This window comes from Corythoichthys intestinalis, chromosome 6 (genome assembly GCF_030265065.1).
Source record: "Corythoichthys intestinalis isolate RoL2023-P3 chromosome 6, ASM3026506v1, whole genome shotgun sequence".
NCBI classification, from domain to species: domain Eukaryota; kingdom Metazoa; phylum Chordata; class Actinopteri; order Syngnathiformes; family Syngnathidae; genus Corythoichthys; species Corythoichthys intestinalis.
In genome coordinates this window covers 35,559,393-35,586,771 of record NC_080400.1, presented here as the reverse complement: position 1 = coordinate 35,586,771, position 27,379 = coordinate 35,559,393, and the positions used below count along the sequence as shown (strand labels likewise).

The following is a 27,379-nucleotide window of genomic DNA, read 5'->3' as shown; positions in this document are numbered from 1 at the left end:
AATTGATTACGTATGTCGCTTATTAACTCAACTTTACAAAAGCGTATACATTGTTATGCAAATGATAACAAAGCCTATCCAGCCTTGAATCTACTAAAGTCATTTCGCTATGGTCGGTTATTACTTATGACGTCATGCGCCGAACTAACGACCTTGGTCAAAAAGAAGGGGCGTTTGCGTGGTAGTCGCTTTGAACTTGGAAGGAAATGTGTGCTTACGAGTCGTAAAGTTGAGATTCGTGCTAACACAGAGAGAGTATGTGAGCAAATTAGCTCAGTTTGGCAGCGCTAGAGCACGACGTGTAGTTTTTTTGGTCTTTTGTTGCGCTCGCTCCTCCCCCTCAGCCCTTTCCTGTGTGTATGTGTCTCTGTGGCGGAAGTAAGTGGTATCGCGGAGGCCTCATCCTTCCAATGGCGACTGCAAGCAGGCTGAACTGCAAGCGGCACCAACCGTGGAGTGGGTCAGGCCTGTGTTACCGAAATTAAATAAATATATATCATATTTTGCCGTTATTACTTAGTTAGGCCTACATTGTAATTCTCCTTTTCATATTGCGTCCGATTCAAATGGCCAAAAATCGGAACATTTCGCTCCTTGAGACGGGTAAGCCGCAAAAGGAACCCCAATAGATAGCTCAATTAATTGTGATACTGTTGACGCGAATTTAATCACATCCTTCACCCCGGTGTCTGATTTTCAGAGCTCTATTACTTGATATCTCGTTTCCTAACAACGGGTCCGTGTCGGAAAACGGCTGAGGTGAGCTAGCATGTTTAACCGTTTGTGTTTATTTCAGAAATAGTTGCCTGACTCTACGATAACAGAATTGAATTAGGTAACCCCCATTTAAATTTCTCTTTATACCATTTGCAGGTTTTGGTGAGCGAACTAGAGGAATATCAGGTACGTGTTCTCGCTTCGCGTTGAGTGCTATCGTTGCTATCCAGTGGTGTTGGGTCGGAACTCGCAACTTGTTTGACTCTTAAATCCAATTGTGCCTCCCTGCCGTTTGACATCACTCACTTTTATGACGAAGCTACATTTCTCAAGTGCTCCTGTTTTGTGTCGGGACTCCCGTTTTACTGAGTTCCATTTTCGACAGCTTTTACCGAGGAGATTGGACTGGCTGGGACACGAGCACCCGAGAACATATGAAGATGTGGTATGAGTTATCTTAAACTGTCTATAAATTGATCGTAGTAATTGTGTCGTGAGAGGATTTCCACGATGAGCGCTTGTTTACGCTTTGTTCTAATCTCTTTGAAGTACTGTAGGCTTTATTCTAGCCGTGGCATTTTACGAGGGCACAGTTTGTACTCTGGCACATAACTTGTCGTGATTTGAGATATGGTGTCCTAGGACGTTGATACATATAAGTATTTATTTGTGATTTAGCCACGACCGGTAACGCAGATAGGGTGGGTAGTTTGGCTTTCGCTGGCGAGGCCGCTTCATTGGCCAATCAGAGACTGCGATGCGTTTGCTCCGCGTTGTTTTACCCATGACCAGCTCACTGATTGGCCGATTAAAAGTAAATATTTTGCATAGGGTGTTCCGCTTCAGTAAAAGCTCTCGTGAAGCATAAAGCACACAATATTTTGACAAGATTTTTGTCCGTCGAAATCTGATTAAAACATTTGAAGCTAAAGTTCAAACAATCTAACGACTACGTTTATGTGACTCATTCAGAAGCAATTTTCATTCTGTATGCTAATATTGTGACCAATATAGCAGTCCAAGTTGATATAATGTCGAAGAACCATGAAGCTCAAACGGATATATTCATATTTTACATGTAATGGACAGGCCACACAAGTTCATCTGTTAAAATAAATTATAAAATGAAAATGAAATAGCCAGTGTGTGTTTCTTTAACCGCACAAACAAAAATGTAAAAAAGAAAAAAAAAGCATAAAACAAAACATTACTGAAATGAATAAAACAAAAATATTAATGAATCTCTGCATCTTTTATCATTTGTTGTGATTCAAATCAAGTGAGATATATTCTGTATGCACAGTCATGTTGTCCCCCCCCCTTCTTACAGGTTGCAGCCAACAGACATATTGCACCAGACCATTTGCTACAAATATGTAAGCAGATTGGACCGATTCTTGACAAAGAGGTGCCATCCTGTGTCCCTGGTGTCCACTCGCTCCTGGGATCCGGAAAACAGTCAATGCTTAGAACCTCAAAAGGTACAATAGTCATTCATTGTTCCTCTATGGAGGGCACCAGGTCGCCTCTAAAGTGTTTATTTTTTTTTTAAGAGATTATCGGTTCGGCCGATTATCGGCGCCTATATTTGGAAATTTGACATATATGGGTATCGGCCTTTTTTTTTTTTTTGTAATTCAACCAGCCGATATGGAAAATCATTTTAAAACTGGGTTATTTCGGCTCAGATGCAGCCGCGCCTCTATATCCTGCCTGGCGTCTCCTGCACTAGTATTCACCCCATCCTCTGATTGGTTAAATGGTAGTGGTAAATGGAGTTAAACTTTTATTGCGCCTTTCCATCTTTTTAAGGCCCGCAAAGCGCTTCACACTATATCATTTATTTACTGGTGACACAGCGGTTTAGTATCTTGCTCAAGGATACGTAGAAGAGGTCATCAGAGCGGAGAATTGAGCCCACAACTTCTGGGTATGGGAGTGACGACCAATGAATTTCAGAGATTTATTATTTAACCTTTTATTCAACTTTAAAAAGAGATGTTTCTGAGTCTAGGAGGTTCAAGCACTTCTGGAGCTATTATTCTCTCTTTGTGTGATTCAATAAACATGTTTTAGGCGTTTTAATTAAGTTCAGTGTTTGCATTATTTAATTTTATGAACGCCAATTTTTGCACTTTTACTGCAAATGGATATCGGCTCAAAAATCTGTAATCGTCCCCTCTAACGACTATAATCGGTATCGGTTCTGAAAAACCTATATAGGTCAATCTGTAGTTTTTTTGCCCCTAAATTTTGTCACTTGAAGAAATATTTCATCTATTAATGCGTGTGCATCTTTGAAATTGGGTGATAAACATTTTTTAAGCCCAGTTTTTCGTGATAATGATGAAAAATACCACAATGGGTGCTGGAGAGTTGTAGCTATAGATTTCTTTTAGTGTTCGAGTATAGAACTGAAAATGCTTTTGAATAATGGAGCATTCAGATGAACAATATTATTTTCATTATAAAAATGCAAATACATGTATTACTAAAGAAAATCTACGACACTATTTGATAAACAACCGATGTTCTTTCACGTTGTGCCAAGAAGTAGCCTTCATTTCTTGTCTAGAAACATTTTTCGTGAGACAAATTTAAACACAAATAGAAATTGCAGGTTGAACTTAGCATTTCTTGGATCATAAACAAAGCCTTAATTTGAAAAAGGCATGAAAAGCTTTTAGGTGATTCTCATGAAAGCTATGCTTTATGGTAATGAAGTATATTTACCAAAACTAGCTTACAATAACAGAATGCTATGATGATTCAATTTTTTTCAGTTTGAGCTCCCTAATATTTTATTTACAGTAAGGTATCTAAATGAATAATGTCTAATCACGTGTAGTATTACACATTATGGTAATAATCACCTATGGTTTGGAAGTAGGCATATAAACTTAACTATTAACCTTTTCAAAAAAGGCCAAACAATCTTACCTTATAGCCATCTTTTGTTTAGCCTTTTTTTGTGGTGCATTATGGGTCAGAATATCCTTTACGTACTAGTATATCCTTCGCATTATGAGATAATGTACACTTTGTGAATATGGATGTGTGTGTGAATAAATTGAATCATTTGAATAAAATTGAAATTGAATGAATTAAAAAAACACTGATTATGATGGGACAATTACAAAGTGCAATGAAAGCTGCATGCTTGGACACTAGATCTTCCCTTAAATCTTATTTATACAAAGTAAGACACCATCATAGCTTATCATAATCTGCTAAATTATAAATTTAACATTTTTTTTAATGAAATTAATTGAATATGCATTACAGTAAGAATTTACGACTCTAAATAAGTAAAATATGTATATATACTGTATATCCAACATACTATTTTCGTAACAAATTGTGGACTGGGCCGCATAATAAACATAACCATCTTTCAAGTAGAAATGAACTTTTTCAGGTTTTCATGGCTATATTCCTGAAATCTTATAGACCTAGTTTAAGTTAGCTTTGTGAGAACTTTGTGCAGCTGCCAGCATTTTAGCATGCAACATAATTACTCAACAGTCTTCATGAATTTGCATTTATCAGTTTAGATCACATGATTAGTAAGACAAATATTATTTTTCTAGTTTTGGAAGAGTTCAAACAAAAATATTACCAATCTCTAAGCACCATGTTGATGTTGTGGGCGGGCACATTACTTGTCACTTTGTGAATAGAGCCACAAAGTAAATGTATCTGTGTTGTTTATCTATATTCATTTCACTATAGCAACACACTGGGAAATGAACAATTTTGCGTTTTTTTTTCCTAGAATGTGATGGTGTGCGGTTAAAAACTTCATCATATGCAGCCCTTCACAGGGGCAGACCACCAGAGAGGCCTTACAACAGCAAGAAACCTCCACATATAGGTAGGCTGGCCCAAACTTTGTTTATATGAGTCTTCTTAAATAAATGGATGCACTGGAAAAGGGTCCACATAATTGTATATTTTATTTGCATTTTATTTGATACCTCAGTGGTAATGTTTTTGTCATTTCTGATGATAATTCATAGTCAAAGTAAAACAATTCTTGACACATGGTACACAGTAATTCATCTTGTTATGCTACTATAATTTAGGGCTGAGCGATATTAGAAAAAAACTTGCAAAGCGACTGTAACGGGTACACAGTGTATCCCGTTGTAGCACGTGGAAACCCCGCCGATTCCTTCATGTAAGGACGCTGCATCATTGGCTTGAGCTTAATGGCGCAGTGGTTAACGTCCTTGCCTGCCGAATAGATTCGTCGCGGCGCGCGGGTTCGCGTCCCAGTAAGAGGTGGGAGTGGAATGCGGGGTGGCACTGACACTCGGGTTACACGACTTTTGGGGGGTTTGCGATGTACACTCACCGGCCATTTTATTAGGTACACCATGCTAGTAACGGGTTGGACCCCCTTTGCCTTCAGAACTGCCTCAATTGTTCGTGGCATGGATTGAACAAGGTGCTGGAAGGTGCTGGAGAGTTTGTCCATATTGACATGATGGCATCACACAGTTGGTGCAGATTTGTCGGCTGCACATCCATGATGCGAATCTCCCGTTCCACCTCATCCCAAAGATTGCTCTATTGGATTGAGATCTGGTGACTGTGGAGGCCATTTGAGTACAGTGAACTCATTGTCATGTTCAAGAAACCAGTCTGAGATGATTCCAGCTTTATGACATGGCGCATTATCCTGCTGACAGTAGCCATCAGAAGTTGGGTACATTGTGGTCATAAAGGGATGGACATGGTCAGCAACAATACTCAGGTAGGCTGTGGTGTTCCAACGATGCTCAATTGGTACCAAGGGGCCCAAAGAGTGCCAAGAAAATATTCCCCACACCATTACACCACCACCACCAGCCTGAACCGTTGATACAAAGCAGGATGGATCCATGCTTTCATGTTGTTGACGCCAAATTCTGACCCTACCATCCGAATGTCGCAGCAGAAATCGAGACTCATCAGACCAGGCAACGTTTTTCCAATCTTCTATTGTCCAATTTCGATGAGCTTGTGCAAATTGTAGCCTCAGTTTCCTGTTCTTAGCTGAAAGGAGTGGCACCCGGCGTGGACTTCTGCTGCTGTAACCCATCTGCCTCAAAGTTCGACGTACTGTGCGTTCAGAGATGCTCATCTGCCTACCTTGGTTGTAACGGGTGGTTATTTGAGTCACTGTTGCCTTTCTATTAGCTCGAACCAGTCTGGCCATTTTCCTCTGACCTCTGGCATCAACAAGGCATTTCCGCCCACTGAACTGCCGCTCTCTGGATATTTTTTCTTTTTCGGACCATTCTCTGTAAACCCTAGAGATGGTTGTGCGTGAAAATCCCAGTAGATCAGCAGTTTCTGAAATACTCAGACCAGCCCTTCTGGCACCAACAACCATGCCACGTTCAAAGTCACTCAAATCACCTTTCTTCCCCATACTGATGCTTGGTTTGAAGTGCAGCAGATTGTCTTAAACCATGTCTACATTCCTAAATGCAGTGAGTTGCCGCCATGTGATTGGCTGATTAGAAATTAAGTGTTAACGAGCAGTTGGACAGGTGTACCTAATAAAGTGGCCGGTGAGTGTGTATTGCAATATTAACACTAGAAGAACTTTCACCAGATGACTTGAATAGTGCTGTTTGGGGAAGACTTTGGTTGACTCACAGTGACCACATTGTATTCATAAAAAAGTTTAATCCAGGCTAAGGGGGTTCATCTTTGATTTATGAAGATTGATGTATATAAAATGGACCCAGGAGGCCATGTCTCTGCATGAAATAGATGATTTATTTAAAAAATTTAACAGCAGCAAAAATATTAAACATACAATATTTTAAACAAAAAAAATAAAAGCGCATGTGCTCCACACAGCCTAGTAAACACTAAGACACATTTTGATAGTTTTCAAATACCTCCATTGCACAAATGCTTGTTAAAAAAATAAATCAATAAAATTTTAAAAAACAACTGCACATCCTGCGTTGGGACTAATACGTATGCATGCACACATTGCGATGGCGATTTTCAAATGATATATCGTGTAACTCAGTTTTTTGGAAAGTGCAGTGGCTGCCAGTTTTGATATTTTGTCATAGCAATACATAAAAAAAAAAAACAAGAGAATGGAGGTTGTGGTCGTCATATTTTAATCAAAAGTTAATACAGATTGCAGGATCCTTCGTTGCTATGTTCATAAGTTGTAGACTGACATTATCTGCTGAGTATAAGTAGCAGAAATTTAGCAGGCTATGGTATTCTTGTGAAGATGCCCTCCCACATGCCTTCCTACATACTGTCGATATAAAGAGTCTACACACGCAAGTTTAAATGCCAAGTTTTCTGAGAAGAAAAAAAAGATCGTCGGGAGAAAGCTTTTCAAACATTGATGGACCTATAACATGTAAATTTCAATTTTAAAACAACCATTTAGAGAGTGGAATTAAAAGTATATTGGGAATATTGTTGCACAACTCAACTTGATCTGATTCAATGGTTCACATGAAAGTCTTAACAAAATTCACAAATAATGTTGTAAAATTGATATCTCCAACCTTATGCTGAAAACACTACATTTTTTTGGTTTTGAATAATTTGGAATGCTATTGTTTCGTTTCAATGCTTTGTCATAGCAGTAACAATTTTCTTCCTGAAACATTTCAGACATTTGAATGAAATCCATTGTTTTTGACAAACCGGCATATCCGCAAGTTGACATTGTTGATTGATGGTTTGGATTTATTCTATTTTAATAAGAGTGTGCTTAACCATTTGATGTATTGGTGTAGATTGATGTATTGTTATTCATAGTTTGTGAGAAGACCTTAAGTGAAAATGCCCAAAATGTCCTTTTTCAAGCTTTTGTATCGGTAATTTTTATTGCCTCTGTAAATATATTCTCATTAATATGTGTCTGACTGGATGGAACTCTCAGCTCTGATTAGCCATTGTATGAGTGTTTGAAAGTCTGCCTCTTATCACGAACAGTGAAAGTTTGTCGAGGAAGAGAGCTGACGGGAGCACCGCGATACAGCTCCATCAACCCTGTCAGCAACTACGGGCGCCTGCGCCTGCATCGGCGAATCCTGGGGCACCTGTCTGCTGTGTATTGTATTGCATTCGATCGCACTGGTCTCAGGATCTTCACAGTAAGAAGAAACCTATTGTATTGGCCCTGTCCAAACCCTAAAAATGTATTACAATTGTTTATTTTCAATGTAAAACACACCCAATGATGTGTTTGACAGTCTGGAACTGTCCTTAAAATATATAAAAAACCTCACACCACATGCACACCTTTTACTTTTTGCCTTGCCGTTCGCAACGTCAGGGCTCCGATGACTGTTTGGTGAAAATTTGGTCTTCCTTTGACGGGCGGCTACATTCGACTTTGAGAGGACACTCTGCTGAAATCACAGACTTGGCAGTCAGTTATGAGAACACACTAATTGCTGCGGGAAGCTGTGATAAAACCATCCGTGTGTGGTGCCTTCGTACCTGTGCGCCTGTGGCTGTGCTTCAGGGACACAGTGGATCAATTACCTCCCTACAGGTAAATCCATACCTAATTTTCAAAATGAAATGAAACAACATTAGAATTAGCCCACTCTGAGCTTGTTAACCTTTTACTGACCCAGATATTATTAATACCATCATATCTCAAATATTGTTCTTTTAGTTTTCACCATTCGCCAAGGGCTCAAAGCGTTACATGCTGTCCACTGGTACAGATGCTACTGTATGCTTTTGGCAGTGGGATGTCAACAATATCAAATTTAGGTGAGTAAAGATTTTAATTTATTTGTACCTGACAATGTAATACTACGATATTAATGATTTGAATAACGAGGAATGTCTACAGTAAATAGTAAGACTACCTGAGCATTTTTTTCAGGGGAGGGGGGTGCATACCTATGTGAGTTGAAATTGAAGGGGTTTTTAATATGACCCAAGAAAAATTCATCCACATTTAAAAAATACTAGTACATTGAAAAGCAAACAACAACAAAAAAAGAAACGCCTCATAACTAATAAAGTGTACTTTTTGCATGGGAAAAAAAATATTATTTTGTGTGAAAACTGTAACTGAAACATGCTGTAATTGTGACAAAATATATTCCTTTTCAAAGTGATCGTCCAGACAAGTTTACAGAGCGTCCAAGACTGGGAGTCCAGACGGTGTGCTCCTCATTCAGTCCAGGTAATTAGTCCATCCATTTTGGAGCACTGTGTATGCTATTTGTAAATTTAGAACACATCTTTCTTCACCAAAATCGCATGATTAGTGATGGTCTAACACCTTTGCAGGTGGAATGTTTTTAGCCACAGGAAGCACTGATGATGTCATTAGAATATATTATATGGGGAGTGGAAGTCCAGAAAAGATATCAGAGCTCCATGAGCACACTGTAAGTTAACTTGCCTAATTCTTTAGCAGAATGCTGGCCAGATTTACCTGTTGTAACTCTTACGTATGTCGGATCCATTTAGGACAAAGTTGACAGCATCCAATTTTGCCATACAAGTGAACGGTATGCAATATTACATGGCTTTAAATGGAACATTCCACCCATTACTGCCCATAGCTGTGCCTATTCAGTTAGATTATCAAGTGCATTTTTAAAGTCAGTGTACTTTTGTCAGGTTTGTGAGTGGAAGCCGGGATGGAACCGCAAGGATCTGGAAGCTCCATCAGCGGCAACAGTGGCGATGCATTTTGCTCAACATGTCTACCACACTTCCTGGGTGAGCATGGTCTTCTGAGCTCTCCTTTGAAAAAAAACTCTCATTTTCAACATTGACTAGAGAATAATATACATAAATCTGTTATGAATAAACAGTATGTGTATTATGTATCAATAGCATAACAGTCGGTTTTCTAAATATGGACTAGTCTTTAGGGGTGCACGATATCCATTTTTTGAAACCAATATCGATAACTTCTTGCTCCTCAAAGCCGATATCGATAACCGATAATAAATATTTTTTTAAATGTATAACCTGAGTTTTTGAACACCTGGAGGTTTAAAAAAAAAAAAAAAAAAAATATATATATATATATATATGTGTGTGTATATATATATATATATATATATATATATATTGGCGGATTCAACATAGATTTTCCTTTGATCTCACCAGATTTTTCATAATGACATGAACAAAACAGTGCGTTTCACTTCTGCACTGCCCGACAGCCAGCTAAAAATGAATGCACTTCCATAAACCACAAGGCTTGGTCTTTTCTTGCTTTTATGGGAAGACACTAGTCTTAATAAAGTGAAAGTACAACAGAAAAATATACATATTCAATACTCAATACAGAACAAACTGCACAATACACTTATATACACAACTATTATATGTATAGCATAGCACACTAGCTTGAGCTACTAAAGCATTGGCTGGCTTTATCACACAACATTGTAAGTTCTGTACATATGACCCTTCACTACAGAAGTAAACATATGGTGCACATCCATATGTCATAGTAAACATAAAATACTTACATATTTCCGAGGCAGAAACGTAACAAAGCATTCACAATTGTCAATGCAACCGCTAGACACCGCAATGTGTATGTGAATGAGCTTGTAATGTGAGCAAAACTACTGTGACAGAAAAAATAGATGCAATGAATTATTCCGACCAGCAGGTAGGAGCAATGCCCCTCAAATGGTCAACTGTTTTCCTATACTAGTGTGTAAAGTCACTGTAAACCAGCACAATACATATTATCGGTCCTATTAATAATTAGAGGTGGGAATCTTTGAGCACCTAACGATTCGATTACGATTCAGAGGCTCGGATTTGATTATAAATCGATTACTGCTCATGACATCAACACTTGCAGAGTGAAACTAAAATAAAAATGAAATTAAATCTCTTTCATCATTAGCAATTCAAATTTGCATTTATAACTAGCTGCTTGTACAGCAATAAGAATCCCCACAAATGATTAGCATTTATCAGTTAGCGTCTGCACATTATCAAAAACAAACACATTAACTCGCTCCAAGTATTGGACCACAATTGAAAACGCACCATAAACAGTACAAAAAGTGTTATATACAGGTGTTGCCTCTGTGCATGGTTCAAAAGCAACAAATGTGTGCGCAGGCATGCAACTTTTCCCGTTTCACTTGGCTGCTTGACTCCTTCGTGGGAGCAAATGGCTCTTCCTCATGTGTGTGCATGAGCTCTTTTTTTTTTTTTCGTGTGCGCAAATAACGTTCTTCGTGTGTATATGCCCTCTTATTCATGTTTGGGAGTACTACCTGCTCTATGTTTCCTGCACAAAAATAAAAGCATGCATCACAAAACAAAAGTTAACATTATAAGAAAAAAACTAGACACGCCGCAATTGTAAAGTCGAAATCACCTAAGTCTTGTACGCCGTAATCCGGGTACTACCTGTAATGTGCTCGACCTGACAAAATACATAGTTTTAAAAGTGTTGCATGATTTAAGTATGTTTTTAATTTTCAGTGCTGAACCACTGAGTGAAGAGGAAAGTTACTTCAAGCCTAAAGTCACCATGGTAGCATGGGACCGACATGACAATACAGTCATCACAACTGTCAATAACTATCTCCTGAAAGTGTGGAACTCCTACACAGGACAGCTTCTACACGTCCTCAAAGTAATCCTGTACTCAATGTTGTTCTTAACTATTTTAATTGTAACAACTGAACTATAGAAGTGACATGCATTTATAATACTTTTTAGGGCCATGAGGCTGAAGTGTTTGTCCTCGAGCCACACCCATTCGACCCTCGGATTATCCTTTCTGCTGGCCATGATGGAAATGTTTTCATATGGGACCTGATGCGAGGAACAAATACACAGCACTATTTCAACATGGTACACTACAGAATTATTGATCACATTGCATTCCTCAAAATCACTTTAATTCTTGATATATCAGTTTTGTTCACCTTTCCTTGATTTGTCTCGTGCCGAAAAAAAATGTATAACATGGAACATTTTGGTATACCAGGATGATTTTGGTTTGTCTCACAGCTGTTAACTTTTGCGTGTGTGTCCGGTTCAGATTGAGGGGCAAGGTTTTGGAGCAGTTTTTGACTGCAAATTCACCCCAGATGGTCAGCGTTTTGCCTGCACAGACTCCCATGGTCACCTGCTCATCTTTGGCTTTGGTTGCTCGAAACCTTATGAAAAGGCAAGAAAATCCCACACGGAAGCACAGTACTGCTGTATACTTCACTGTATGCTTAATAGAGGGTAAACATTTTAAAACTGGAGTCTCCAATTCAAATGTTGCTTAAAATTTTTTTTGTTTGTTTTCTTGTACAGCTTCCAGATCAGGTTTTCTTCCACACAGACTACAGACCTCTGATCCGAGATGCCAATGGCTTTGTGCTTGACGAACAAACACAGCAAGCCCCACATCTCATGCCTCCTCCTTTTCTCGTGGATGTCGATGGAAATCCCCACCCACCAAGGTGGACTGTGTGTGACACTTGTATACAATCAGTATTCTGCCTAGCTGTGTTTTAAGCCCTCAGGATGGTAATGAGCAAATTGTCACTATTATTCAATTTTTTGCGGGGGGGTAGGTATCAGCGGCTTGTTCCAGGCCGGGAGAACGTTGCAGCAGAGCACTTGGTTCCTCAGCTGGGATATGTTGCCACAAGTAAAAAAAAAAAAAAAAAAAACACAACTAACCATGTCCCAATTTTAACCTACACAGTGTCCTCATGTACATCCTTGATCTGTTGCTCTCTCGCCTTAATCTTTTGTTCAGGTGATGGAGAGGTAGTGGAGCAAGTGATTAGTCAGCAGACTGCAGAAGTCGAGGATGTTGCCGTCAGACGCAACAGCCTACTGGACGTGGCCATCCGAAATCTTCAGCAGCAACAGGAGCGTCAGAACCAGGCTGGTTCAGAGGGTGGTTCTGTAGCTGTACAAGCTCAGGCCTTTGTTGCAATAGTGCCACCAGCCCCAAGCACGCCACGTAGAGGTATGATTATATGGGATTATTACTTTTGAAATTGGAGGTTATATACTCAGTATGACTGTGAGTCTGTCTATTTGTGTTCAAAATAATTCAAGAAAAAAATATAATTAATATTATCAATCTTGCAGGATATGTTAGTATAATAAAACAGAAAAATTGATTACATTTTGCAGTAATGAGGGAACAGACCCCCATGAAGTTGGCTGATTGGGTAGACGTCTACTCTCTGAGGGCTTCTCTAGTTTATTACATATAATATAAAACTTTTTTTCTGTCTTAACTGCAGTGTCTGTAAATGATCGTGCAGAAGTTCAGTCTCCTCCAAATGTGGGTTTGCGGCGGAGCGGACAGGTGGAAGGTGTCCGGCAGATGCACCAGAATGCACCTCGCAGTCAGATGGCCACGGAAAGAGACTTACAGGCCTGGAGACGTCGAGTGGTGGTGCCAGAGCTCGCACCGAACATTCATAGGTAGACAAAACGACTGAATTTGAATATAATTTCTGAACTAGACTAGATTCTACTTGATCAAAGCGTTTATATAATCACCTTGACTGAGTGCACTTAGGAGATGTGTGCTTTTTGAAAGGACAAGTATACTTTATATTTTACTGTATACTTTAGCCCCCCAATCACAAATAATTTTTAAAAAATATCACAAATTAGAGGGATGTCGCATAATATTTAAACACAAAATTAAGGACATCTGTCTGCGTTCAGTAGCTAGTTGCTGTGAAAAAGATGTATTTTGATTCCAAGATTAAAATTTCAATTTTAAGAATTTAAAAAATAGACCATTCCAGGGGGCATGTGTGTTTATCTGTGTGTCTGTTGATCTTAGGATCACGATTTGCTAGAACTTATTCCAGGTGATTTTGAAATAGAGGTGCTGTACACATTGGACTGGTTGTTAGCCAATTACAAGTCACACATAGACAAACAATCACGTAATGGCAATTCAGAGTCTTAAGTTAACATAACATTAACATTATTGTATTGTTCAAAAAAATCTATACCGTGTCATTCGGAAATTGGTGACACCCAACCCAAAACACTTATTTCATGCATGAAAACTGTTCTCACTTTAAGCCATGAAAATATGCAGTGGCTATAGAGCTGGGGGGAAAAAATCAATAACTCAGCTAAAAAAAAAAAAAAAAAAGGTCTGCACACAATCAGTGCCCCAGGCCTTCGATATAGCCATATTCTTCACACGTTTCTATTCTGCATACAACTCCATGGTCCAGTGACTTTTTCACAGTCCAATTGCATCACTATTTGTAAAGGCTGCTTAAATTTCGGTTTGATCTCATTTTTTCCCAGGGACCAAGTTGACATCAGGATTGCCAAAGGAGATGATGAGGTGGCATTATATAATGCAAAGAAGAGACGAATAATGTACAGCAGCTGTCGAGTAGGTTTTTCCCCCCTCTTCATTCTAATGTCTTATCTTTCAGGTGTCAGGGTTAGATCTACTTCTGCCTTGTATTCTCAAATTTTCTCGGATTTCATATTCTTGTCAGGTTCTCACAGGCTGTCTCTCAGTGTGGGTTAAGGCTCAATTGAGTTTGCTAGCTCCCCTGCTTTATGTTGTCTTCATTATTCACCAACCAAAATCATGACTTCTGTATAGTGCTTGGTAATATGTTTTATTGGCTGACTGTCAATATTTTATTAAAGTTCATTTTAGAAATGTAATTCAATCCTGTATACTATTGAATAATACTGACAAGTCCAATAGCAAGGATGGACGGACAAGTAGATTTTTGGATTTTTCTTTTTTCCCCAAATGAGGACACGATGGACTGACACTATATTTGAAATAATCGTGTTGATCACGCACTGCATATTGTGCACATTTAATCTAAAGCATTTGCAAACCATTTTTTCTTAGGATGATTCTGATGAGGAGCCTCCTTCTGCCAAACGAACACATGGTCGCAGTGACACACTGGAATTCATCGAACTGTCATGTGAAGAAGGAGAGGAGACAGCCAGCTCTGACGGTCACACCGAGGTATCACATTGCCCCCTCTCTTGTGACTTGTTTTTAAATGTCATTTAATTGCAATCAAGGTAGTTTTATTACATAATAAATGAACCGCTCTCTTGTCTGTCCAGGAAAATGATTTGGATGGCAGTGAAATTGACTCATCTAATGATGAGGAGTGGAATAGTGACAGCCCAAGGTATTTGCATTTTAACTTTAATTAATATTCCTTGAGTTTTAAGAATGTCAACATTGTCTGGCCTTTAAATACAATTGTGCTTGCATTTTGTATTCATCAATAACTAAAATTTTGCAGTCACTCGTCCAGTGAGTATTCAGACTGGACAGCAGATGCTGGCATAAACCTGCAGCCCCCCTTGTCACGTAAACGAGTCCGTCGCCAGCTCAGCAGTTCAGAAGAGGAGGAGGAAGAAAATGAGGAGGAGGAGGAAGAGAAAGAGCAACAGCAGAGTGACGAGGATGAAAAAACTGAAACAAAAGGAAAAGAAAAAGCCAAGAAATCAAAGAACAAGTCTCCCAGAGTGAGGAAGGAAGCACTGCACTAATAATAATACATCATTTTACCGAATCAACATGAATTTGTTGACACTTGACAGAACCTATTTCTGACTGTATTTTCTCAGTTTTGGTCATCTTAAGAGTTCTATATTTTCCCCTCTTATCAGCGGCCAAAAGTCAGACCTTCCGTCAACAGAGAAGTGTCCAATGAGTTTCGACCCTCTTTATGGATCACTGATGTCATTCCTAGAAAATCTCCTTTTGTCCCTCAGATGGGTGATGAGGTGTGTTTTTCAATAACTTCTTTTTTGTCAGGTTGTTGTGTAATGCTTTTAGTTTTCCTGTTTGTATTCTCATAATCAACACACATCTCTGCATAAACATTTAGTCTGATAGCTATTGATAAGAGAGCAGCTAACAGAATCTAATAATTTCTCTTTCAGGTGATTTATTTCCGACAAGGCCACGAAGCTTATGTTGAGGCTGTAAGACGAAATGACTTGTACCCCATCAACTTGGACAAGCAACCCTGGAAGAAAATGGTGCTTCGGGTAAGACAAATAAGATGACAAGAACTGTAACACAGCTAGAAAAATAAAGTTTGGTATGTTTAATAAAATGTGCCCGATTTATTCATTTATTATTTGTAGAGCTAGTCTTTTTTCCTCTGAATACTGTTTTATCGACTCTTTGGAAAAACATCCTGCTGTGTTTCTTTTACAGGACCAAGAGTTTGTAAAGATTACTGGTATCAAATACGAAGTCTGTCCTCCGACACTTTGCTGTTTGAAACTGACTCTGATTGACCACGGCACAGGCAAAATCACTGACAAGTCCTTTTCTGTCAAGTAAGTCACTTTTGCCAACACTCAGGGTTGAGGTTCAGAGGGGGGAAAAAGGAAAACTAACAGAGCCAGCTAACCATTTTTGAGTTAGTTTTACTCAGTCTGCAACAAATATAACTGATTTATCTTCCTAGATATCATGATATGCCTGATGTAATAGATTTTCTGGTGCTGAGGCAAAGTTATGACGAGGCACTCCGTAGAAACTGGCAACCAGGTGAGTTGGCACATAACTCTTTCATGGCATCAATTTTATGGCACATTGGACTGCCACCATTCGCTAGAGATAGTGACCGACTCTGATAGTGAACAGCAAATCAATAATTAAATAATTCATGCCCACCTAAATCTGAACTGATCTGAGAGGTATTTAATTGACAATGCCAATAGTGTAGCAGCAATTGACCACAAGTATAAGCGAGGTACATTTTAACTTTGCTGAAAAAGAGCTTTACTTCATTGCAGTCATCATCAGGCAATTGGCGTTTGCAACCTTGAGCAACATGATGCAGTTCAATAAAAACACAATACAATGTTCACTGATGTTGTTTGCAACAAAATTAATAGGTGGACAATTTTATAATATAAATATAAAAAGGTAGATGAAAGTCACATATTTTTAACTAAATTGACACAATAAGTAATTGTAATAGAACATTCTTCTCGAGGCATTTTAAATATCAGCTTTGGCATTGTACACATGGTCATTTTCGGCTTTTTTTGCAGGTGATCGGTTCCGCTCTGTGATAGACGATGCCTGGTGGTTTGGCACAATCGTTTGCCAGGAGCCATACCAATTAGAATATGCAGACAGTCTCTTCCAGTGCTTTAAAGTCAGGCGGGTGATAATTCGACAGCATGAGTTGTCTGGTTAATTGAAATAAACACATCGTTTTTACAAACTTGATGATTTAATGTGTTTCTATTTCATTAGATGGGACAATGGGGAAAATGAAAAGCTGAGTCCATGGGATATGGAACCGATTCCAGATGATGGTAATGTTCAAGCATTTATTCAAGGGGGATGTTTTCAGCTTTACCTGTGAAATTTTAAAGCAGTAATTGTCCTTTATGCTACCAACTTCTGTGCAGACACTTTTGATTTGTTATATTTACTTTGGTGGTCTCTCATGAGTCATTAGTATCCCTCTGCTTGCAGCTGAACTTCCAGAGTCCGAAGGAGGCAGCATCCCTGTTACGGCTGAGGAGATGAGCGAGCTGATGTACAAGCCGTTGAAGGGAGAGTGGGGGCAGAGGAGCCGAGACCAAGAGTGTGAGCGAATCGTTCCTGGTATTGGCCAGCTCAGCACAATTGGTGTGTACTTGGTGCATTTAATTCTTCCTTATCAAACTCAATTATACGAGATGAGCTTGTTGACTCAAGGTTTTTGCAATTCAATTAAAGACCTTATGATTTTCAAAATTGTTTAATTCTCCCTAGAATAAAAATCAATACACTAACACTCATTTACTCCTCCGCGTTGAGAGGAGCCAGCTGAGGTGGCCTTGAGCATCTGTTTCGGATGCCCCCTGGACGCCTCCCCGGAGAGGCGTTCCAGGCATGTCCCACTGGTGGGAGGCCCCGGGGATGACCCAGGACACGCTGGAGAGACTTTCTCTCGGCTGGCCTGGGAACGCCTTGGGATCCCGCCGGAGAAGCTGGTTGAAGTGGCTGGGGAAAGGGAAGTCTGGGCTTCCCTGCTAAAGCTGCTGCCCCAGCGACCCGACCTCGGAGCAAGCGGAAGATGATGGTATGGTATGGTAACACTCATTTATGGTGTTTTTATCGCAGAAATTGCGGCGCCTTTCTCTGGGCCTGTCGACCTGATACAATACCCCACCTACTGTACTGTGATTGCTTATCCTACTGATCTGGACACCATAAGATTTCGACTAATGAACAAATTCTACAGGTCAGTTCTTATACTAAATGTAACTTATGAAATTGTTTCCATTTCACTCACTTGAAATTGGTTTAGATGGGTGCATCTCTGTCCACGACTAACACGCCTCTGTTGCTCCACAGGCGCCTCTCAGCATTAATTTGGGATATCAGATACATTGCACACAATGCCCGCACTTTCAATGAGCCAAGGAGTAAGATTGCCCACTCTGCAAAAATCATCACTAATGTCCTTCAGAAATTTGTCAAGTGGGTTACTGGCTTTTAATTTTTAAAGAATACTTTTCTCTAGCAAATCGAGTGATGTATGTTCTCATCTCTGCAGTAATCCAACCTGCACAGACATCATGGAGATTTACAGTGTTGTTGAAGAAATGGATGAAGATGACGAGGTACATCAGATACCAGCCCTGGACTGTTTACTGTATACCATATTTTTCGGACTATAAGTCGCACCTGAGTATAAGTCACACCAGCCCAAAAATGTGCAATGTAGAGGGGGAAAAAAACATATAAGTCGCACCGGAGTATAAGTCGCATTTTTGGTGGAAAATTACTTGATAAAATCCAACACATAGAACAGATATGTCATCTTGAAAGGCAATTTAAAATAAAAATACAATAGAGAACAACATGCTGAATAAGTGTACAGTATGATAATGTTACATGATGCATGAACAACGAAATGCGAACGTGGCCGGTATGTTACCGTAATATAGCTATTAAGAGTTATTCAGATAACTATAGCATAAAGAACATGCTAACAAGTTTACCAAGCCATCAGTGTCAATCCAAAACACCAAAATAACACGTGAAATGATATAATGATGTGTTAATAATTTCACACATAAGTCGCTCCAGAGTATAAGTCGCACCCCCAGCCAAACTATGGGAAAAAAAAAAAAAAAAACTGCGACTGAAAGTCCGAAAAATACGGTATATGTAATTTTGCAGGTAAATTGCTATCTGCGTCCTTTAATATTTTCAAGGCATAATGTATAAATTAGGGAAGCACTAAAAATGTTGTCACTCAAAATGGCCCTAAACAGATTTTTGGGTTTTTGGCTAAAAGACTTGTCATCGCAACAACACAGCAGACACAGTGTGTTGGATTAATTTGTAGTACTGTATAGTATGATTTAGTTTTCACTAGACTACACAACCTTTTTATTTCATAATGTCTTTTTTTTTCAGCACAATGAGATTTTACAATATAAAAAGCGTTTTTCACAAAGAAACTTTTTTTCATAATGTCTTTAAACAATGGCCTTTTTTTTTCCCCCCCATAATGCCTTTTTCCAGCACACTGATGCGTGTGCTGTCAATCAAATACATAAGGCGGAGTCAGTTAAGGGATTGGCTGGATTGTGGAGTCTGGCTAGCTGCGCTAGCGTTTGGTAGTGTCACTTTCAGAGTTACTCAGAGAAGTTGCGAACTGGTTGGATAGTAACGAAAGGCCTTTACCTCAGCCTGAGTGAGGATTTCAGCAGCATTGTGTTTTTGATTAAATGCGTTCTGGAAGTTTACCTAACAGTTCATCGGCACTACCAAATACTAACAGCCAAATGCTAATGACCAGACTCCACGATCCAGCCAATCACTTAACTGACTCCGCCCTATATATTTAATTGACAGAAGACAATTCATTGTGCTGAAAAACTATATTATGAAATAGAAAGGCTATTGTGGAAAAAGACATTATGAAAAAAATATTTGTGAAAAAATGCTTTTTATCTTGTAAAATATTTGCAATAATATTAGCTTATTTTGCGATTTAAGGTCCATATTACAAAATTTGTTAAATGGTATTCATTTCAAAATGTTGTTTTTAATGTAATTTTGACCCTTTTGGGGTTCCATACTGAAAGGGATCTTAAGGTTTTCTTAGGGGAAAAAATCCTTAGAGACCTATGTGTAGAACCTGTATTTATGAACTTTTAAAAATATTATATTTCTCACAGGAGGCAGATACAGAAGCTCCAGGAACCTCCTCGGGACACAGGCTGCGCCAGGTAAACATATTAGTGATCAGTTGAAACTGAGTAAAAGTTGTGCCACTTTTTAGAAATTTGAAAGTGGATAGCACGAAATATGGCCAGTTTAAAAGAGGATAGCCTACTCTACTTTTTCACTATTTGTAGCGCTCTACGGAGGTGCTGCCTGACAGAGATGCTTGGAAGGAGCAGTGTAAAAACTTGCTAAACTACATATTTGAGTGCGAAGACTCTGAGCCTTTCAGACAACCTGTGGATCCTGAGAATTATCCTGTAAGTTAAAAACTGCATGATAATGCTAAAATCAAAATTCTCCGTTTATTTCAGTTCCGCTTTATTATAAACACTTTGCTTAATATCTCCAGGACTACCATGATATCATTGACACGCCAATGGACTTTGGCACTGTGAAAAGGACCTTAGGGGAAGAACGCTATGAAAATCCTATTGAGCTTTGCAAAGACACACGGCTAATATTTGCTAATGCTAAAGCCTACACGCCCAATAAAAGGTCCAAGGTAGGATTAAAGTTGCTGAAACTAGAACAGTTTAAACTTTATTAAAGTAAAGTGTCAATATAATGGCTTAATATTTTCCTTTTGAGGTTTCTTGCTTGACTTGTCAGGTTTTTTTATTCTTCTAGATCTACAGCATGACCCTGCGACTATCTGCCTTCTTTGAGGAACAAATCCGAACTATCATATCAGATTACAAAACGGCAGTTAAGAGCAGCGCCAGGCTCCGTCGTAGCCAGCGATTCAAAAAGAAAATGCAGCATGATGCGTCCACTGCAACAGCAAGGTGTGCATGTTTCTCCAGTTTTGCAGCCATCATGTGCATTTGTATGTCAAAGCAATGAAATGCCATCCATATGTGAATATCACACATTAAATATTTTTGTTCTGTTTTCAGTCAAAAGAGAGATTGTGTCAAAACTCAGGAAAATGTGGAGCCCGTGTCTGGGACCAAATCTACCTCAGCCAAAGCCTTGGTTCCTGAGCGGGCCAGGAGGACTCGAAGAGGCAGCACTGGTCAAATCTCCTCAGAAGATGACTCTGCTTCTAAAGGTGCTTCATCAACAGCAGGTAAAAAGGAATGTTGTTTCCCATTGTGTAGATTTCTAAGCAAATCAAATCTTTGTGTTTTCCTATGTTTAATAGGTATTATATAGCACATACAGTTGGGCAAAGTATTTAGTCAGCCACCTATTGTGCAAGGTCTCGCACTTGATGAGAGAGGCCTGTAATTTTCATCATGGATATATCAACTGTGAGAGACAGAATAAGGGGGGAAAATCCAGAAAATCATTTTGTCTGATTTTTAACGAATTTAACTCATTCACTCCCAGCCATTTTCACCGGAGCAAGGCCCTTCGCTCCCGGCCATTTTACTGGATTTTGACTGATTTTGCACGGCCCACAAAAAATTCTGTTCTATTGCTATATAAACATGGAACCCACCAAAAGAAAGATTAGACTCTCTTCTTTCAGCAGAAAAAAAAAGTAAGTTCATACGTTATTTCATTCTTTAGAAATCAGCATTAGAAAATAGCTTAGTTTGAGCATTTTTCCAATTTCTGATGAAAAAACGGAGAAAATGAGCTTTTTGTAAACGCAAAAATTTCCAACATAATTTTGACTTTAACACGGCTATTTTTTGCTTCAGTGACATCCCAAACATCTGAATAATGTTTTCCTTTTACAAAATAACATGAACAACCAGCCAAATAGAGCTTTTCATAGCAAAGTAACAATTTATTCACACTTACCTAACTGAGAGATGACGTTTGGTGGCTGCGACAGCGGTTAAACTTTTCCCTCATTGCCGACTGTCTCGTAAAGATGGATTTTTTTTAAAGTCTTTTTTTTGTGGTGACCACTGTCTCGTTCACCAGGGGAACTTATGTTCCTGGGGGGGAACTGGTTTGGCCGTGCGCGTTTCCGTGCAGGACCCTCGAGCGTGCGGTGGACGTGAGCAGCAAGCTGCGGAGGGGCTCTGCTAGCTTCCCTAATAAAGTTGTACTGTTTGAATTGAGTTGTGGGCTCTTAACAAATGCGCTACTGCCCTCCAGTGGCCAGTTTTATTGCTTTAAAATGGGTTTTGAGGCTTGTTTTTTGTTTTGGCGATAGATCGAAAGCTCTAGAATTCTAGATGCTTCTTGTACAAAAAAACGCAAAAGACGTATAAATACGTAATCGGGACACTGAAGCATTTGGAAATAGAACGTATTTATACGGTTCCGGGAGCAAATGAGTTAATTGCAAATTATGGTGGAAAATAAGTGTTTCACTGTAGAAATGGTGTGCTTTGGATGCAATTCAGCATTCTTTCTCCTTCAAGCATGAGAAGTTGCTTTTCTACCAAAAAGTCCTATTTTTTGTTTCATCTGACCATATGACATTCTCACAGTCCTCTTCTGGATCATCCAAATCCTCTCTAGCAAACTTCAGATGGATGGGCCTGGACGTACACCGATTTAAGCAGAGGGACACGTCTGGCACTGCAGGATTTCAGTCTTTGATGGCGTAGTGTATTACTGATAGTAGTCTTTGTTACTTTGGCCCCAGCTCTCTGCAGGTCATGCACGAGGCCCCCCTGTGTGGGTCTGGGAATTTTGCTCACTGTTCTTGTGATAATTTTGACCCCACAGGGTTAGATCTTGCATGGAGCCCCAGATCAAGGGATTATCAATGGTTTTGTATATTTGCCATTTTCTAATAATCACTCCCAGAGTTTATTTCTTCACACCAAACTGCTTACCTATTGCAGATTCAGTCTTCCCAATTTTGTCCACAATTTTGTTTGTAGTGTCCTTTGACGGTTGTTTGGTCTTAGCCATCGTGGAGTTTGGAGTGTGAATGTTTGAGGTTGTGGACAGGTGTCATCTATACTGAGAATGACTTAAAACACGTGCCATTAATACAGGTAACCAGTGGAGAGGACAGAGGAGCCTCTTAAAGAGGTTGTGACAGCCAGTAATCTTGCTTGTTTGTAGGTGACCAAATACTTATTTTCCACCAATATTTGCTATTTTTAAATTAAAAAAAAAAAATCAGACAGTGATTTTTCTGGATTTTTTCCCCCATTCTGTCTCTCATAGTTGAGGTATACCTATCATGACAATTACATGCCTTTCTCATCTTTTTAAATGAAAGAACTTAAACAATTGGTGGCTAAATACTTTTTGCCCCACTGTAAATGATTCAGATGGATCCTGGGTTTTTGTTGTTGTCCCAAATCAACTACAGAAGTTACCAGAAGTTACAGAACTAGAAAATGTGAAGTTTTAAACTTGCAATACACTGGCATCTGCAAAGATTCAGTGTGTTTTGTTGTAATGAATTGTATTTTTTCACTTCAGAGTCTGAAAGTGAAGTTAGCGAGTCAGAGGAGGAGACACGTCCAGGTTCCTCCAAACACCATCAAGGGAAACGGAAAGCCAGGGTCACAAGGGGCAGCTCTTCAAAGCAGCGTAAAAAAGGTTGGTTGTTGGTGAAACAGCAAAATGTATTGATCCAACAATTAACTGAATTTTCTCAAATATAATGCTTCTATCCATGCAAAAAATAAGGTCATATATATGGATAGTAATTTGTATTTTAACAAGTTTTCCAAAAACACTTTCTTATAAGAAAAATCTTTCTGAAATTGGTAACTCGCACAATGGACAACCTAGACTGATCTTTTAAGGCCCACAAAATATTGTTGTATTATCATCATAAATACACCGAAGACTCACTTATTTTACCGGGGGTAGAGGGGAAATTATATTAGGCCTTTCTTTATTCTTCGCAATCAGCAAGTTTTTAAGTTTTTTAATTTTTGTAAGTTTCTCATAGAAATGTAAGATTATGAGGTTTTTGTGAATAAGTATCATGAAGCACAGATGCTCGGAAGCTAATTTTCTTTGCTTTTTTTAAACATCAATTATTTGGTAGAGGTGCGAATATTATGTTGATTAGCAACTTCAGTCTGTGTAGCATTTATTTTTTGAAAATTAATGCAAATATTTTTTGCTAGTTGCTGATAGTGACAGTGATGAGAAGGAGGTTGAGGAAGAGGATGAGGAGCCATTTGACAGTGAAGATGGAGGACGAGAGAACGGAGACGTATCTTCTCATTCTTCAGGTCGTCGCTATCCCTGTAGGGTAGCAAAGTGCAGGAGCGTACGGCTGACCAGAAATGCTGCTGCTGCTGCTACTGCAGACAGAAAAAAGACTGGTAAAAGTGTATCATCCACCCTTTTAATGTGCAAGCATTATGGTTGTCCATTTTTGTGTGTTTTATGTATTCAGAGAGCAGACCAGAGCTCAATGGCCATGCCAGCCGGTCTGCTCGCAAGGAGAGGCGTCATCTCCACGCCTTTGACCAAACATCATCTTCGGGTTTTGATGGAGAAGAGGAGGAAGAAATAACAATACGCAGATCACTCAAGAGGAAAACTGCAAGGGCAGCTGCCAACAGAATAAAGCTCCTTGAAGCATCAGATGAGGAAGATGAGGACGAAGGGGAGGAGGAAAAGCCGATAAGGAGCCGCCTGCGCAACACTTCCCGGACCAACAAACGCACCACAGTTCTTCAGAGCAGCTCTGATTCAGAAGAAGAGCCACATGGTGGATAGTTTTAAAACAATTACGTGTGCTGCTTAACTAGCTTTTAGTTTTAGGGATATTAATACACATTTTTAGGGATATTAATGCTTATTTCCACCAAAGTGGTACTAATCAATCTCTAAGGCATTGTTTAAAAATGTAAACCTGTCACTGGACCCTTCCATTGTAAATTTACTGTCTGCTATGTGAATTTTGCTATACCACTTTGGTGAAAATATTGCTTTACAAATCTCGTTAATTATTGCTAAATTTTACGTGTGATTCTTTTACTCTAGTTTCTGCAAGTTCAAAGGCAGTGTCTGAAGAATCCCAGGATGAGGAAAATTTCAATGACAGCAGTTCTTCAAACTCCTCTCAGAAAAAGCAGAACGGGCGTGCAAGAACGCCAGTCAACACAAAGAGTAATGGTCTGTTAACATTATATTTGACAGTCCAAAAATCATGTGTAATCAAATAATTCCTTTTCAGGAACTTTGAATTGTGTGAATGGACACAGCCCAAATCGCAAGTTGGACAGCAGTTCTGAGCAGGTAGATGAAGCTGCAGAAGAAAGTTCTGGAGATATGGAGGAACAAAAACATAAACAACTGGCTGTGCATCATAAGCCTAGTAGAAGCTCAACCCGGAAGAGTAGGATTACCAGTGAGGAGGAAGAAGCAGAAGGAGAGGAAAAACACGCTAAACGAAGGACTTCCCGGCGCAAACCTCCTATAAGCTCAGATGAAGAGGACAGTCCCCCGAGACAACCACAGCAAAATGGAAGAGGCAAGGACGAATCGCCCTTCAAGGACTCTAAAAGGAGCAAAATGCCCTTGTCTCAAAGCCAAGATCAACAAAAATCTGCCTCAGCTAACCAATTAGATGCAGGTGATTCCAAGGTGCTCAGTCACACGCCGAAGAAATGCCACAAGAAAAGATTGAAAAAAGATGAAAATGATGGAGGTGAAAGCACTCATTCAAGTGATGATTTTGTAAACACAAGCAGGAGGCCTTCAAGGAACAGCAACAGAACAAAACGACCTCGGGATGACACTTCTGCTTCTGAGAGTTCTGAGCAAGAATTTAAACCTAAGAAGTCGAGGAGGAAACACTCCACTGGTTCATCGGACGAAGAGTCCGAAGATTCAGACAAAGTGTCCAACAAGCGGCTTAACCTCAGGGTTTTGCCCAAAAAGAAATATATTAGCGACAGCTCTGCTTCTGAAGAAGACTCTGTGAGCCTGAACCGACCTCGAAACAGGAACAAAGCAGGCACAGTGTCAAGGGAAGGCTATAATGAAAGTGAGTCAAAGAAATCGTCTCGGAACGAAAGTAGGATTCAAACATCTTCCAAGAGAAAACGAATTTACACCTCAGGATCTGATGATGGAGAGCAAGAGCCAGTGGCCAAAAACAACCAAAATCCTCCTAAACAGGAATCAAAACGCGATAAAGAGGATGCCTTATCCCAGTTGAATTCCAATGAGGACGAAGAAGTCTGTGGCAGTTCACAGAGAGGAAAGGACAAGAGTCGGCCCAAACACAGAACGCGGATGGAAAGCTGCAGCAGTAATCACAGTTCTGATTCTGAAAGTGAGCAATCGTCCACAGCCAGCGAAAACTCTTATGCCAGCTCAGGGTCCAACAGCAGTTCAAAGAGGAGCCGTAGAAAATGGGCCAGGCGTGGCGAAAGGACTGCCGGTCGACAGTTAAGGCAACGCCGACCACAAGTCGTCTCTGAGGAGGAGGACAGTGAAGAGTCGTACAGCAAACCACAGAAAAAGGGCCGTGTTAACACCCGCAACCGGGGGAAACGGACTGTCCTTTATCACGACAGTGAGTGAAGGCTGAAGAGGAATGACAACTGGAGACTGTAAACAGACACTTGATGTTATGGTAGCAGCACTGGTTTCCTCGAAATATGCTGTGAATCAGTTTCTTTCAGGGATATTTATATTTTCTATGAAAAAAAAAATGTTTATAGACGTAATACAAATTCAAGCATTTGAACTGCTGGTTTTCACGAGGAAAAAGATCAAAACGCCACCTACCCATACTGCTTGTTGTGATTGTGGCCAGCAGAGTAATATTGTTAGGAATCTTGGGTGCTATCTAATATACCTCTGGTAAATCTAAGCATATTGCTGGCTTGCACTAAGAAACACTGTAAGGTATTTCATACACTAGTTTTGCATTAGAAACTCAGGGGTCAACCAAGTTTACTGTAGTCTTAGATGTGCAGTTTTTTTTTTTTTTTTGGTAACTATCAAACGATCAAGCAACAATTCCAGGTGGGTAAAAGTTGAGGCTTGTGCAACTGAGACAAACCAATTCACATTGTCACTTAAGACTACCGCACTCCTTTGTAAATCCATAATACTTGGAATTCTTTTGACTGTATTATGAGTTGATATGAGCCAAATTGTTTCCCCATTGTTTTTTTTTTTTTTTTTTTGGTAGGGTTTTTGTTGTAATTGTAAATAGGTGTGTGTTCATTATGGAGAAAGAATGAATTGGCCATTATTCAGTAGCAACATGATTATTTAAGATTTTTTTTTTCTTCAACTCTGTCTTGCCATATGTCACAAATTGGTACCTTTTGCCAAGTACCAGTAACCAGAAGTACTTAATGCAAAAAAATTGTGATTTCTCATATTGGGAAGACAATGAATCGTCCTGTGTTACTTTCAGTGTTAAATTCTTCAGAGTTGTCAAAAACAAGGTTTTGTTTGGTTTATGCGGGATTCCCTTAATGCAGTTGTTTTGACATTTTGCTAATTGGTTTTAGTACTACACCCTCAATAAAGAGATTTCAGTGGCAAAGTAATGCGTTGTGGTTTGGCATGTAATAAATATCC

The 27,379-nt window shown here is 39.4% G+C and overlaps 1 protein-coding gene across 1 annotated transcript; it reads left to right on the top strand.

The window, feature by feature from the left end:
- The first annotated feature begins 191 nt into the window (after positions 1-191).
- On the top strand, positions 192-27,344 carry brwd1 (bromodomain and WD repeat domain containing 1). Its single transcript, XM_057838504.1, has 44 exons — positions 192-603; positions 701-759; positions 874-903; positions 1,103-1,162; positions 2,048-2,198; positions 4,493-4,591; positions 7,687-7,847; positions 8,030-8,251; positions 8,378-8,478; positions 8,829-8,899; positions 9,007-9,107; positions 9,190-9,230; positions 9,343-9,444; positions 11,188-11,341; positions 11,428-11,562; positions 11,753-11,881; positions 12,016-12,164; positions 12,279-12,355; positions 12,467-12,682; positions 12,966-13,149; positions 14,002-14,092; positions 14,573-14,695; positions 14,800-14,867; positions 14,985-15,210; positions 15,355-15,471; positions 15,631-15,738; positions 15,911-16,035; positions 16,167-16,249; positions 16,759-16,870; positions 16,967-17,028; positions 17,192-17,347; positions 17,825-17,945; positions 18,059-18,184; positions 18,261-18,327; positions 19,897-19,947; positions 20,077-20,202; positions 20,295-20,447; positions 20,573-20,730; positions 20,842-21,014; positions 23,291-23,410; positions 23,950-24,150; positions 24,225-24,542; positions 24,818-24,949; positions 25,011-27,344. Exons 1-44 carry the CDS (start codon positions 567-569, stop codon positions 26,363-26,365), a joined length of 6,651 nt encoding a protein of 2,216 aa, XP_057694487.1. The 5' UTR covers positions 192-566; the 3' UTR covers positions 26,366-27,344.
- The last annotated feature ends 35 nt before the right edge of the window (positions 27,345-27,379 follow it).